The 15,647-nt window shown below is 38.7% G+C and overlaps 1 protein-coding gene across 1 annotated transcript in view; it reads right to left on the bottom strand.

Moving 5' to 3' along the window:
• Positions 1-15,647, bottom strand: part of LOC131900734 (zinc finger protein 883-like) — a 15,962-nt gene extending 315 nt beyond the window's left edge. The window contains exons 1-4 of the mRNA XM_059252052.1: positions 15,538-15,647; positions 4,009-4,135; positions 3,742-3,796; positions 1-2,583 (exon numbers count right to left, since the gene is read on the bottom strand). The exon at positions 1-2,583 is cut by the window's left edge and continues 315 nt beyond it. Of these exons, the coding sequence (XP_059108035.1) occupies positions 1,008-2,583; positions 3,742-3,796; positions 4,009-4,135; positions 15,538-15,558 (1,779 nt within the window). The 5' untranslated portion in view covers positions 15,559-15,647 and the 3' untranslated portion in view covers positions 1-1,007. The remainder of the gene's footprint in view (positions 2,584-3,741; positions 3,797-4,008; positions 4,136-15,537) is intronic.

Genomic DNA, 15,647 nt, shown 5'->3' with positions numbered 1-15,647 from the left:
GCAAAATTATGACATTATTCACCAAATCTTATTTCAAAACTATAAAAAACAATAATACAAACTAAAGGTCTCATATAAGAATTGAACGAGAAAAATGCTCATAATTTTACTGTACTCCGTTATTTCCAGAAATATTCTGTGCAAATAAATTTGTTCAGTCTCCACATTTATTACTCTTATAAGATTGAACTACATAATATTTAATAAATTTTCTTATTTGAATAAACACAGCTTTCTCCTAGTTGCTTTATTCACATAATTATTTAAAGATGTGTTTTTATTTATATGTATGTGTATCACATGTGTTCTGTACCTGTAGAGGCTAGAAAAGGGTATCACAGTTCTTGGATTTGGAAATACAGGTGGTTATGAGCCAGTCTGTGGATGTTGAGAAACAAACTCAGGTTCTTGGGCAGAACAGTATGTGCTTTGAACAGATGAGCCATCTTTTCTTTTTGTAAAGAAAATTTCACTTGCTTACAACTGGTTAAAGTCCCATATGGCGTTCAAACCCACTATATCCATTATAGTTCTCTAATCTCTACCATCCCCACCTCACCCAGTGCTAGAATAAAAGGCATGCCCCACCATGCCCAGTGCAATAGGATTTTATCCTATATATGTTTGCATATTGAGGCTACAACTACACTTTTTAAGCTTTCAGTTACTCTCCACTGTTTTCTTTTTCTTTTCTTTTAATAAATATTGCGCTTGTGTGTGAGCCTATGTGTGTTCATGGAACTCAGAGGTAAACTTTGGGAATAATTCTCTATTTCCACCATATGGGACCCTGGGATGAAATTCAGATTATCAGACATAGAAATAAGCACCTTTACCCACTGAGCCTTTCTTATGAGCTGTTCAGAGTTTTCTTTCATACTTCACAATATAAGTAAGTTGTCCATAGACAAGGTCACCAGATATACTGCTGCAAATTCTTCAGTTCTTTTCTGTTGGCTCTTTCATGCATATAAACGGATGTGGAACACATAAAAGCTTCTTTATTTTTACATGTGTAAGTTTTCTCTCCAATGAATTCTTTCATGCTTTACAAGATAGCTGCAATCACTAAACGCTTTCCCACATTTTTTACATACATAGGGTTTCTCTCCAGTATGAATTCGTTCATGACGGTAACGGGCACTCTGATGTGTAAAGGCTTTTCCGCAATGCTTACATATATAAGGTTTCTCTCCAGTGTGAGTTCTTTCATGGTTGCGAAGGTATGTGGAACACCTAAATGCTTTTCCACAGTGTTTACACACATAAGGTTTTTCTCCAGTATGAGTTCTTTCATGATTGTAACAAGCCTTACGTTGAATGAAAGCTTTCCCACAATACTTACATGGGTAAGGTTTCTCCCCAGTGTGGATCTTTTCATGGCTGATAAGATGACTGGAATGAATGAATGCTTTCCCACATTTTTTACATACATATGGTTTCTCCCCAGTATGAATTCTTTCATGACTGTAACGGGTACTGGAATGGGTGAAGGCTTTCCCACAATGCTTACATGTGTAAGGTTTCTCTCCAGTGTGAGTTCTTTCATGGTTGCGAAGGCATGTGGACCATGTAAATGTCTTCCCACACTGTTTACATACATAAGGCTTTTCTCCAGTGTGAGTTCTTTCATGATTGTAACAAGCATCACGCTGGATGAAGGATTTGCCACACTGCTTACATGCATAAGGTTTTTCTCCAGTGTGAATTCTTTCATGGTTGCGAAGGGATGTAGAACAAGTAAATGCTTTCCCACATTGCTTGCAAACATAGGGTTTCTCTTCAGTGTGAATTATTTCATGTCTGTAACAGGCACTGTGATGGCTGAATGCTTTTCCACAATGCTTACACGAATAAGGTTTCTCTCCAGTGTGAATTCTTTCATGGACAAGAAGGTGTGATGAACGAATAAATGCTTTGCCACATTGCTTACACACATAGGGTGCATCTCCACTGTGAATTCTTTCATGTTTCTGAAGGTATGAATAATGTCTAAATGTTTTTCCACACTGATTACACACATAACATTCCTCTCCAGTATGAATTCTTTCATGGTAGACAAGTTGACTGAAATTAATAAAGGCTTCTCCACATTGCTTACACATAAATGGTTTCATTCCAGTGTGGATTCTTTCATACATTTGAAAGTAACTGTATTTCCTGATGGCTTTTTCAAACTGATTATATTTGTGACATGTACCTTCACTGTAAATTTGCTCATAATTTTGATCAGAAGTGTGAATCCTATAGGCTTCATTAGATTGTTTCTTTTTATAAACTATCTGCCTAGGACTTTTGAGTACCTGAAAGGACTGAAAAGAAGTGAAATCTGTATAACGTTTCTCATGTTGAAAAGATACCTCCACATGTCCCTTGCTGCCAAATGGTTTCTCTCCAGTTTCAACTGTGAGATGCACACCTGAGGGTAAATGACCAATGGTGTCTCTTGCACATACATTTCTTTCATGTACTGCTGTTACAGAAGGCATGTCCTCATTAACAACATATTCTGGAATCTGGTGGTGGGTTTCTCCACACTGACAACCATCTCCATATTTACAGTCTCTCTCAATCACTGGAGTTCTGCAAAAAAATGAAAAGAGCATAACTAATATTTTATGATTAGCCAACAGAAGCATTGGAGGCTGGATGCTGTGTCTCATTCCCATTAATTCACATTAATAGAGTACTTAGGAGGCAGCAGTAGAATGATACCAACTTTGAGGTTCACATAAAAAGAGCTTGATTTAAGGGACAATACTAAGTGTTGACTTTGCTTTTATAAGGAGTTTTTCTACAAGAGTGTGAACCCTTATGGGTTCCTCATGCCACATTGGAATATCCCACATCCACTGCTATATGGGTAATACTAATTGGAGTCAATGAGTTATTTAAAAAACAAAACAAAACAAAAACTTCTTTTAAAAAGAAGACATGTAGTTACTGGAACAGGGATCTGAGGAAGGATGCCGGAGGAGTTGAAGAGAAAGAAGAAGCATAGATCTATGATTAGATACATTGCATACATGTATGAAATTACCAAAGAATAAGTTTTCAAAATGTCTATACCAGTTAACAATGGGGAAAATTATTTATGGAAAGGATGTGGATCAAGATGATAAAATACCTGAGTAACCTTCATGAGATTTATTGAAGCTAGATTCCAATTTAAAACTGAAATTCACTGTACTTAACATAGAGGCATATATCCAAAATCCTTAAGTCAACCTGATAAAAATATATTAAAGCCAGGCAGTGGTGGTGCACGCCTTTAATCCCAGCACTTGGGAGGCAGAGCCAGGCAGAGCTCTGTGAGTTCGAGGCCAGCCTGGGCTACCAAGTGAGTTCCAGGAAAGGCGCAAAGCTACACAGAGAAACCCTGTCTTGAAAAACCAAAAAAAAAAAAAAAAATATATATATATATATATATATATATATATATATATATATATATATATATATATATAATACTTTCGTGCATGAAGAGAAGTCTGTATATCTCAAATCATCAGAAAATATCTTACATGGCCCAATGTTGTAATACACTTGGGAAATATTAAGAGATTGCAGAGGTGGAATTCTCAACAATTCTGGATGCACAAACTCAATCCAGGTTTTAGAAAAATTTGTCATAGAAGCATTTTACATTTAGATGTAGTTGAATCACTGGATTGATTTTCATATTTCCTAAAACAAATTGCAAATACTTGATGCAAATTCCCCCTTTTGAGTGTGAATTACCGCAGACGACTTCTGACATTTGCACACTCTTCTTCAATGTTTTCTTCTGTTTTCCCTGGAAGTAAATCAAAAGAAATCATTATGACTTACCCAGCACTAGAAAACACTTATTATAGTCTACCTTTTACTGTGTTATAATAACCTGGCATGCTACCGTCACCATAATGTCCCCTTTCAATATTTCAATTAATGAAACTACAGAGAGAAGCAAGAAATAGCTGTTGTCTCACTAAATAAGCAAAAGAATCACGGTGTTTTTTTTTTTACCTATGGAGATCAGGTTCATAAAGGTTTCTGTCATCACATCTCTGTAGAGCTTCTTTTGACTAAAATCCAACAAAGCCCACTCTCCTGGGCTGAAGTTCACAGCCACATCATCAAAGGTCACCGGCTCCTAAAATAACAGGGAAAGGGTTAGCATTAATTGCCAATTTGGCAAGATCTGCCACCTTGACAAGACCAGGCCATCATAGTTAAAGCTGGAAGACAAGAATGCTGACAGAAATGCAGACAGATAAATGTCACCTTGTGACATTTTAGAGAAAAATTATAACTCCATCAGGAAGTGAGATAAAGGTCATTCATTTCCTACTTTGCCACAAATCTGGATTCATTTTGCCCAGGGCTTAAGAACCTAGATGAAGCTGAATATAAGATAATGGACTAATTTATTTGTCAGAGGAAAGGGGTGTATGCAATCTTAAAGTTTTGGACAAGCAGATTACAGACAACGAAGCAGCTGTGTTGTTAAAGGGATAAGCACTGGACACTGGGACAATAGAGAGGCAGCAAGCACAGGGAATAACTGCACAATGTGAGACTCGACTTGGCTTAGACAGTGCAAATATCCCTTTCTGAAAAATGCACCTACTAATTCATTGACAACTTATTGTAGTATCCTCTATTCATCAGGATGCAAGTATACCTGCTTTAAACAATTAAAATACATTATTCCACTTAGCAACACCTTGGTCATGTCTGGACTCCATTCAAATACAAATTAGAACACACCTGACTATGGGTTGATCTGACATGAACTAGTTTTAAGTACATGGGCATTAAGGCAAACACTGAAAATGAACCTGTAAGGATAATCAATCTTCTTTTCTCTATCTTACACATATGCATAACTGGGTATGGGTATGATCAAATTCTGATGAATTATGGAAAAGGAGGTGTGCAGTGAACAGAGACTTACCCCAAAGCAGCCTATCAATCAGAACCATCTGTGCATGCTACCCTCCTCAGCAGCCAAACCCCTCCTCCTTTCCAACTCCACAACAAAAGGAGGCCAGAACCGATAACTGAGTTTCTTGAGTACCCTCACTTCTCAGGACTGAACCAAACTTTGCAGCTACTTGGTTTTACAATGTTTGTTTTAGGGCTGGAGAGTTGGCTCAGCAGTTAAGAATAATAGCTGCTCTACCAGGTGGTGGTGGTACACACCTTAAATCTTAGCACTTGGGAGGCAAAGGCAGGCAGATCTATTTGAGTCTGATCTACAGAGCAAATTTCAGGACTGCTAGGGCTACAGAGAAACCCTGTCTCAAAAGAACAAAACAAAACAAAACAAAACAAAAGAAAGAGTAATCGCTGCTCTTAAATTCGAGTCTAGTTTGTTCCCAGCACCCACATCCAGGTAGCTTACAACTGCATGTAACTGTACTCCAGGGAATCTGACAACTTATTTGGGCATCCACTGGCACCAACAAACACTCTCATGCACACTGATTTTATATATATAGACATATTTTCTTTTTAATTTTATATATTTCATATATTTTATATATATTTTATATATTTTATATAATATATAATATATATTATATAAAATTAAAAAGAAAATATGTCTTTTCATAAAAACGAGGAATTTCTTTTTTCCTTTTCCATTTTCTCCTCCTTCTTATGCTCTCACATGTGTGTGAGTTACAGAGCATCATTGCTTCAGTAACTTCAGTGTGTCATTGTAGAGACAAGCAGAAAAGTAAAAGGAGAAAGGAAAAAAATTCTTTGTGAGTATAGATAACAGGAAACAACTACAAGCTATTGTGTCGCTGCCACATGTAATATTGAGAAATCATGGTGGAAAATAGCTCTGGTCTGGGCCTTGGAGCCTGGAGCAAACTAACTCTGTCCTCCCAAGGCATAATTGCTCTGTCACAAGCTTCACAACCATCGCAAGAGAGCAAGGCCCTGACTGGGGACCATTTACTCCTTAGTCTTTCCTTGAGTACTCCTTTTCTTTTTAAAACTCCTGCTGTCTGACCACAACATTATACAGTTAAGAGTCAGTAGGTGTCAGCCCATTACAGGATAACCAGGTCACTAACTGGGGAATCAGACCTTTCCTGGAGTAAGACAAACTGTTAGATCAATGTCTGTCTGTCTAATATGAGCAATTTTCATCCTTTCTGTGGCTTTACATCTTGTGACTTCTTCAAATACCCCATCCTTTTAAACTAATACAATATATACAGGTAATGGCTCAGGGATCATGTCTTTTTTGTAACATAAATTGCTATAATCTGATCACTGTAATTATGGAGTAATAACAATATTATGTATTATTTCTCTCCCCTTTCCTAATTAAACCCAAAGAAAACAGGTTCTCTCATATCACAGCAGTTCTTAGACTTTCTTTACCGGATATATGGCCTGGCAGGACTCCTCTCTTGTAATGATTATAAGTCATCACTCCTACCAATAGATAAACCTCTTCCCGAACTCTCATTCAAACAGTGACTCAACTCACAAGTCAATGCCTTTACAAGGGGCTCACTGGGAGATCTTGTTCTCCAGCTGGAGGTTAGCACAAATACATTAAGGTATGAACGCACAGGAAAGGCTTTAGCAATATGGGACTTCACTTAGCTTGGGCTATGTACACATGTCACTCCAACAAGGCACTTAAGAGCATGGTAGCAACCTAGGACATGCTCCCATAGTCTTGCATCAGGCTACTCATATACTGGTTTCAAATGATGGAATAAGTTACTCCCTTTAGGAAACCCTCATCAAAGACCCATTTCTATTCAAATACAAACAAATACACATCCAAGACATATGGAAATCGGGCCAATCCAGTATTAGCTAGTTTTTGCTGTAAGCTTAATAAGACAAATTATGTCCTCCAAAGGACCTTTTTTAAAAAGGAGAATCCAATATTTACAATCCTATGCCTATGCATACTTAAGAGTGCATATGAGGGGCTGGAGAGATGACTCAGAGGTTAAGAGCACTGGCTGTTCTTCCAGAGGTCCTGAGTTTAATTCCCAGCAACCACATGTGTAGCTTGAGTTTTCCTGCCTGGCCCACAGTCAGGACAAATCTCTGTCACCCGCCAGTCCCACAGCCACTCAGACCCAACCAAGCAAACACAGAGACTTATATTGCTTACAAACTGTATGGCCGTGGCAGGCTTCTTGCTAACTGTTCTTACAGCTTAAATTAATCCATTTCCATTAATCTATGCCTTGCCACATGGCTCGTGGCTTACCGGCATCTTCACATGCTGGTTGTCATGGTGGCGGCTGGCAGTGTCTCTCTGACTCAGCCTTCCACTTCCCAGCTTTATTCTCCTCCTTGTCCCGCCTACACTTCCTGCCTAGCCAATGGCCAATCAGTGTTTATTGACTAATTAGCAACACATTTGCCATACAGAACATCCCACAGCACACATGATGGTTTACAACCATCTGTAATGAAATCTGGTGCCCTCTTCTGGCCTGCAAAGATGCAGGCAGAACACTGTATGCATAATAAATAAATAAATAAATAAATAAATAAATAAATAAATAAATAAATAAATAAATATTTTTAAAAGAAGAGTGCATATGATTAAAACCAGATGCATTATCGAAAATGACATATTAAGTCTCATCAAGGGTAGTTCTCTGTTAACAATGAATATGTGATTTTTATGGAAGAAAATAAGTGGAAAAAGACACAAAGAAAGCAGTTAACATATTCTTTGTTTTTTTGTTTTTTAGACAAGATTTCTCTGTGTAACAGCCTTGGCTGTCCTGGAACCCACTCTGTAGACTGGGCTGGCCTAGAGCTCACAGAGATCCACTTGCCTCTGCCTCCTGAGTGCTGGGATTAAAGGTTTGGGCCACCACACCCGGCAAGTGCACATGTTTGTTGGTGGCCATGTTAAAGGAGCAGCAGATAGCAACTGACTTCAGTAGTTTGGCCTACCAGAATGCAAGACGCTGATGAATGAATCTTGGATAGGCAAGGCCCCCAGGCTCCAGAATGTTTCTTGCTATTGCTGTATCTTTGCATGTTTTCCACTGCCATTTTTTCTTTGGTATCTGGCATGGTGTCACTGGGTGTGTGGGGGATCCCCATGCCTTTAATGTAGTGTGATTATCTCATGGGAATATCCCATTCTATTGGGCATTTTTACCTGTGGATTATTATGAAGATGATTTCCTCCTAAGTTGTAGTGTTTAACTGAAGCAATGATTTTTATACAAAAATAGTTAGATTAAATACAATTTTGTTGATTGAGGTTTTTTAATAATTATAGTAAGGGATTGTGATAGAGGTTAGTTTAGTGGAAAAATTAATATAGGTAAAAACAGGATATGGTGTTGCATACACCCCTGAAAAAGCAGGGGCTGCAGAGGGTAGAAAATAAGAACAAGGAAGTGTCTCTCAGCTAGGACTTATGAGTTTCCTTTGAGAAGCCATTTAGACTGTGACTTAGGTTAATGGTTAAGAAAAACAATTGAGTACCAGAAGCTAAGGTAGCTCAAATTCTTTTAATGTTAATGTTGATAGATGTGTCCATGGGTTTTGGTCTGCATCATAGCTAAAACAAAGCTTTAAATAATGACTTAAGGTTAAGATGTTTTTATTAATGGCTTTGAGGTAGCAAATCTTGGGGAACAATTTAAAAACTATAAAGGCACACTTTTAATAATTGAATAAGGGACTCACTGAGGTCAGGGAACAGAAATAGTGGCAGCCTGGCTATTGCTGGCTGATGTGCCTTTCTTGCTAAGATGGGTTGGTGTTCAAAAGTGATGATTAATTCCTTGTTCCCATTTCTGCCCTCAGCTTCCTGATATAAAAAAGTGTTGATGAATGGGTATGCATACTAAGGATTGAAAGTAGAGCTGGCTGTTTTTCATATATAAAAGTTTGGATTTGTGATTCTTTTAAGTTTTTTTTATAAGATTACCTTTTTAGATAAATAATAAAATGATTGATCCTTTTTTTGTAACTGCAAAATGCAATCTGCCAGCAAAAAAACTGGCTGAGAAAAACACCATGCTTTCTTATACTCTTGTTAATCTATAACAAGTTCCTTAGGTATGAATGTATATGTGTTCTTGGGATAACTTGTTTTTCACCTGCAATACGTAAAATGTTTAATCATATAAGGGACATGGGAAATATGTTGTTTTTTAATTGTATTCACTATAATTATTCTTTTAAGAAATAATGAAACCACATTGTAATTTTTATACTGCTTGAAAGATTTTGCTGGGGTATATAAGCTGTAAGGGAAAAAATAAAGTTAGTTAGAAACAAGACATCAATAGAGACAGAAGGGATATAGCTGGATAGAGCTAAGAAAAGAAATAAAGAAGAGAGAAGATGATAGAGAGACCCAAAGGTGTGTGTGTGTGTGTGTGTGTGTGTGTGTGTGTGTGTGTGTGTGTTCCTTTTTTTGTTGGCCCCAGAAAGTTGTTTTGCCCCCCTCAATGGCCCCAGAGAATTAAGTTTTACTCCCTCAGAAAAGTCAAGTTGAATGATTAGTTCACTGACTCTATGAATGCCCCTCAATCCTGCTGAAGGCTAGTCTTTACAGATGGAATACATATTCTTAGGACCTTAATGTCACGAAGTATGAAATTCTCACAATACTTCAGGTTATGCTAGTTAGATTCCAGCATGAATGTGGGAGGGATTCACAAAGGAGAAGGAGAGTCAGTATTTCTTTGTGGCTACTAGTATGTTAATCATGTTCCACTGGATGAGGCCACATCATCCATTCCATGTGCCATTTCCTAGTGGCTGAGGATGTCGGACACTTTTTAAGTATTTACTAGTCATTTGTATTTCTTCTCATGAGAATGTTCTCTTCAGTTCCACAGTCCACTTTTTTTTATTTGCCTTGGTGGTCTTCCTTCATGTATGTCTGTATAAGGGTGTTGGATCCCCTGGAACTGGAGTTATAGACAGTTCTGAGCTGCCATGTGGGTGGTGAGAACTGAACTGGGGTGCTTTGGAAGTCAGTACTCTTAACGGCTGAGGCATCTCTCCAACCCCCACAGTCCACTGTTTAATTGGGGTGTTTGATGTCTTGATTTTTAGGTTTTTTTTTTTAAATCATTTTATATGTCCTAGACACTAATCCCCTTTCAGATGCATAGCTGATTTTCTCCCATTCTGTGGGTTGCCTCTTCACTTAACTGACTCTTCCTTTTGTTGTACAAAGGATTTTCAGTTTCATAAAATCCCGTTTGCTTTACCTGGAGTCCTACTTAGAAAGTCCTTACTTGTAAACTGAAGTGCACTTACAACATAATTTTCATCTAGAAATTTCTGGATATCAAGTTGTATATTAAGATCCTTAATCTATTTGGAGTTGGGTTTTGTGCAAAATGAAAGATAAGGATCTAGTTTCATTTGTCTGCATTTTGCAACTACATTAAGATTCTATCTCACTCCAGTCAAAATGGCTATCATGAGGAATACAAATAACAACAAATGCTGGCCTGGATATAGGTAAAAGGAAGCCCTTGTACTATTGGTGAAAATGTAAACTAGTGCACACCCTCTGGTAATCAACCTGGAAGTTTCCCCCCAAAAAAGGGGGGAGCTGAAAAGATATTCAGCAGTTAAGAGCACAGGCAGCTCTTGCAGAACCCCCAGATTATATTCTCAGCGCTCACATGGTGTCTCATAACTGTCTGTAACTTCAGTTCCAGGGGACCCAACACCTTCCGGCCTTCATGAAAACTTACATACATGCAATATACAGACACACATGTAGGAAAAATACCCATAGAAATAAAAATAAATAAATTTATGAGAGAGAATTGTTGAGACCAAGGTCGGATAAAGCACAGAGACAAATAGCCAAACAAACGGAAACACATGAAATATGAACCAATGGCTGAGGGGTCACCAACTGGATCAGGCCCTCTGAGTGGGTGAGACAGTTGATTGGCCTGATCTGTTTGGGAGGCATCCAGGCAGTGGCACCGGGTCCTGTGCTCATTGCATGAGTCGGCTGTTTGAAACCTGGGGCCTATGCAGGGTCACTTGGCTCGGCCTGGGAGGAGGGGACTGGACCTGCCTGGACTGAGTCCACCAGGTTGATCTCAGTCTGTGGGGAAGGCTTTGCCCTGGAGGAGATTGGAATGGAGGGCGGGCTGGGGGGAAGGTGAGGGGGGCGGGAGGGGGGAGAACAAGGGAATCTGTGGCTGATATGTAGAACTGAATTGTATTGCAAAATAAAAATTTAAAAAAAAAATTGAAATAGATTTACCATATGGCCCAGCTATACCACTCCTGGGCACACACCCAAAACACTTTGTATCTTATTATAGAGATACTTGCACATCCATGTTCATGGCTGATCAATTCACAACAGATAGGAAATAGAATCAACCTAGATATCCTTCAACTTATGAATGGATAATGAAAATATGGTGTATCTACACAATGGGAAATAAAATAATGAAAACCACATAAATGGACAAAACTGGGAAAATTACACTGAGTGAGTTCAATGAGGCTCAAAGAGAGAAACACTAAAAGGTCTTTCTCCTACGCGGTTCCAAGGTTCAAATCTTTCTTGTGTATTTCTAACACTGAGTATATGTGGAGATAAAGAAGGCAAAAACAGGCTACTAATGGGGAGGACGTATGGGGGTGCAGAACATGATTAAAATGAAAGTAGAGAGGGAAACACTGGGGACCAAAGGACTCAAACAGGTTTGGGAGTGACAGAGACGGTAAAAAGAGGGGCCAGAATAAAGGTTAAACAAAATGAAGAACACACAAAAGTTATTTGGGCACCAGTGGTCTTGCAATCCAAGTTACATACACACATACTATAATATACATAGTGAAAGGGGATAGTAAAACATATGTCATATGAATGAACAGTGAGAAAATACTGGAAGGTAAAGGTTTAAGAAGGGATGTGGATGGAGTGTAGGGGGAAGGAGGGGTTAGGAACTGTGTTAGCCAAAACTAAAGACATATGGAGCAGTGTTATGAAACAGCACTAGCTTGTAAGATAATTTAAAATACATTTTTCTTGAAGAGAGTGGGGAACAGAGTCTTACTATGTAACTCCTGTTAGCCCGAAACTTTGTATATGGACCAGGCTGGCCACAAACCCACAAAGACCTAAACAAGCAGAAGTACCACACATTAGTGAACAATGCCACTCCCCAAAAGCCACAAGGGGATAAATGAAAATGTCAGTGTCAGGCACAAGTCACCACCATATAAGTTATTGATCAGAGAGGCTTCAGTGGCACCCAAACAATACAAGCTACTGCCATTGCTCTGGGTTACCAACCACAGCTAGATGATAAAACCTTACTGTTGAAGACACTGCACATTTTGCTTGCATGAGCTGACCAGGAAACTATCAGGAAGCTGTCTTCCATAGTGCTGAATGATACTCTGAAAGCTGCTGGGGGAGAAGAGGCATAAAATATTTCATCCTGAGCTGAACCTAGGATGCTACAACATCGATATGCCAGACAAGATGTGCCTACTTGAAAGAATGTTTACGGAGCTAAGGAACTGTTGCCAATGAGATTTCAGGCCTGGTGAAGAAGAGGGAAGTCATGTCTGATAATTTAGCAAGGTGAACAACTACAGTTAGGGATGTCATGGGTCCTAAGGGAGAACCTACTGATGTATTTTTCTAACTGGTCATGTTGACACACCGCCTTCTAAACATTGGTGTTTTCTGTTTATAGATTTCTGCTGCTCCCAATCTCAGTCAAAGGAGCTTCTTACTGTAGCCATGGTAGTTAATACAGAGAAGCATTACTATTTAAATTATGAAAATAACTGTGTATACTCAACCACAGATGGGACATTATATCAGCCCCCTATTCCCAAGGCCCAGGAAACACTGCAGAAAATCTGAAATGAAAATGTAAGAGCTGGTAGATGGGGAGCAGTACTATCAAATGCTGTGCTCTGTACTTGACATGACTATTGCATACATGAATTAACAATAGCCGTGGTTACCCACGCAAGGTCTGCATGAGCTCATGCTAGTGAAAAATTCCAGCAATAGACTTGGGAGTGGTTTCCAAAGCCCCATCCTTAACTGAGAAGCTAGTTTTAGTTGGTAGCTTCTTGAGGAGGAAGAGTCATTTTTCTTTAGAGTGTGGCTTTGGAATGTTTGCCATATTCCTGTATATAACCCCATGTACATGTAAACAAGAGCTGCAGTAATTAAACTCAATGGGTTATAAGTAAATTATTTTAGAAACTGACCCTATCTTCATACCTTTCTGAATCTACCTTGACTTTAAGCCTAAAGTATCCTAAAAATATTCTTTTGCTTAATAGGTAAATAACAGAAAGATTTTACTATATAGAACTCATATGATGTTTTGAAAGATGCATTATGTTGATTATGATAGCTGAGGAAATTAAGCTACATATTGCTGCATAACTATCCTTCCCTGTGGTAAAAAGTCTTTCATTAATTTCCACTGCACAAACAATGCCCATCATATTAGATGATAGAAATCAAGTCATTTCTCCTGTGGCACAGATATTTGTGGTCAAGTTGTTTTGGTTTGTTTTTGAGACAGGACTCATACTCTAAGGCAGGACTTGAAATTATTTATAGCTTATGATAGCACTGAACTAATAGCAATTCTCCCAGCTCAGTCTTGCAATTGCTGGGATTTCAGGATTTCACTACGACCAGCAATGGCTAATATTTTTAATCTCTTCAACAATGGTACCACAACTACTAAACTCCATCTCTTATATGTGATTATTTTTACCCATAGAAGAAAGACAGTGAGGTTTTCTATTCTGATATTCTCTGTCACTCCCTTTTAATTGGTGTGAACATGCATGCACACACAGACACACACATAACATTGACGTTTTAATGGACAATTTTAAGAAAAATGTGTGTCTTTCATGTGTAATTGCTTTCATTGCAATAAACAATGTTTTGTTTGATTTTCTTTCATTAAGATTTATTTTTTTATGTGTATGTGTGTGTACCACCTGTGTGCAGGGTCTAGAGGCCAGAAGAGAATGTCAGGTCCACAGGAGCTTGATTCTCAGGTGCCAACCTGGCTGCGGGAACAGAATCCAGGTCCTCTGCAAAAGTAGCAAGTATTCTTGACCGCTGAGTCATCTCTTGAGGCCCTAAACTTTCCTTTTAATGTGGTATTTATTTATTTTCTTTTTAACTTCTACTAGAAAATTAAAAGTGCTCTTTTCTAAATACTGATTAACCAGAGTTTTAAAAAATTCAACGTACAAGTAATCTAAATCCACTTTCAAATAATAGTATATTGTTTCATATACAATATAAGTATTTCACCCTCTCCAAGTTGGTCTTTCTAATTTTAATATGTAAATATTCCTTATTTTACTTAACATTAGCTAGAATTATCTAATACACTGCTAATATTCCCTTCAGTTTAAGCATGAATACAATACAGAGGGAATTTTAAAAAGTAAACATTTTCTTTGTAGCATTTAATAGTTTCTTGAACATAGCAGGATATAAAATCAGCATTCAATAAGCAATATCATTTGTCTATTCCCATAAAGACTGGGGTGAAAGAGGAGACCAGGAATAAAATCCCATTCATAGTAACATGAAAAGAACTAGAAATAAAAGATCTTAACAATGACAACTTCAAATGGTAAAGAAACTGAATTCTCAAGTCCCTTGATTGCCCGAAACAATACCGTGCAAATGAATATTCTACTGAACATACTTTCTTTTTCTCAAAGAATGTCATTTGGTAAATACTGATTAAGAACTCCCAGTCTCAATTTCTCCTCTTTGGAGAAGCAGCTCAGAGCACACAAACAAACAACAATACAATCACAAGCACTTGAGCCCCTCCCCAGGGCTCACAAACACCAGGTTTAGCAAAACTTTTCAAAAATCCAAATTCTGGCCTCAGAAATGTTCAATGGAAAAAAAAAATCAAATTTAAATGTTTCTCCTTCCTCCAAGATGGGGAATTGTGGCCCATTCTTATAGAGGGCGCAATCAAATACTTTCTTAATCATCATTTTTAAAAGGGCAGAACACACACACACCCCACATGATTTGATTGATGAGTTGATGAATTGGGGTGTGGGGATGCAGCCTAAAGCCAAAGCCTTGTCCTTTTTAACTGTAGCACTAAAAAGAATATAATTCAGAAGGGTGATGACAGGAAAAATCTAAAGCAGTCCAGACATATCTGTAAGGACAGACGAGCAACAGCTCACCACCACCCACGTCCCCTCACACCACAGTCTGGACTCAGCGTCACCAACCTGCCTCCGCTGCTGTGTGTGCGGAGGCTCAGGTCTCAGGAGACGACTCTCTCTAGGAAGACAGGGATCTGGGACGATGTAGCTTCCCTGGGACAGAACAGGGCGGGATCCGGTGCCCGGCCACGGCTCTGCACACAATTCCAGTGCTTTGGGGATCAGGGAGCCAGGGCACACTGGGCTGGACAGCACCAGGGGAACGGCCAGACAACAGCATCGCAGCCCCTGCACTGTCACAAATCTGCCACTTACGACTCCAGGAGCCCAGGGCACACTCACCATTTCCTCTTTCAGATGCATCCAGGTCTTCTTCCGAAACGACCTAAAACCAGGAGAGACAGGTAGCCCAGACCAAACACCACAGGCCTTCTCACAACACAGGACTCAAA

Source organism: Peromyscus eremicus, unplaced genomic scaffold (genome assembly GCF_949786415.1).
Source record: "Peromyscus eremicus unplaced genomic scaffold, PerEre_H2_v1 PerEre#2#chr22_unloc_1, whole genome shotgun sequence".
Classification (NCBI taxonomy): Eukaryota; Metazoa; Chordata; class Mammalia; order Rodentia; family Cricetidae; genus Peromyscus; species Peromyscus eremicus.
Note: the sequence above shows the minus strand (reverse complement) of the source record. Positions and strands in the feature narration are given on the sequence as shown.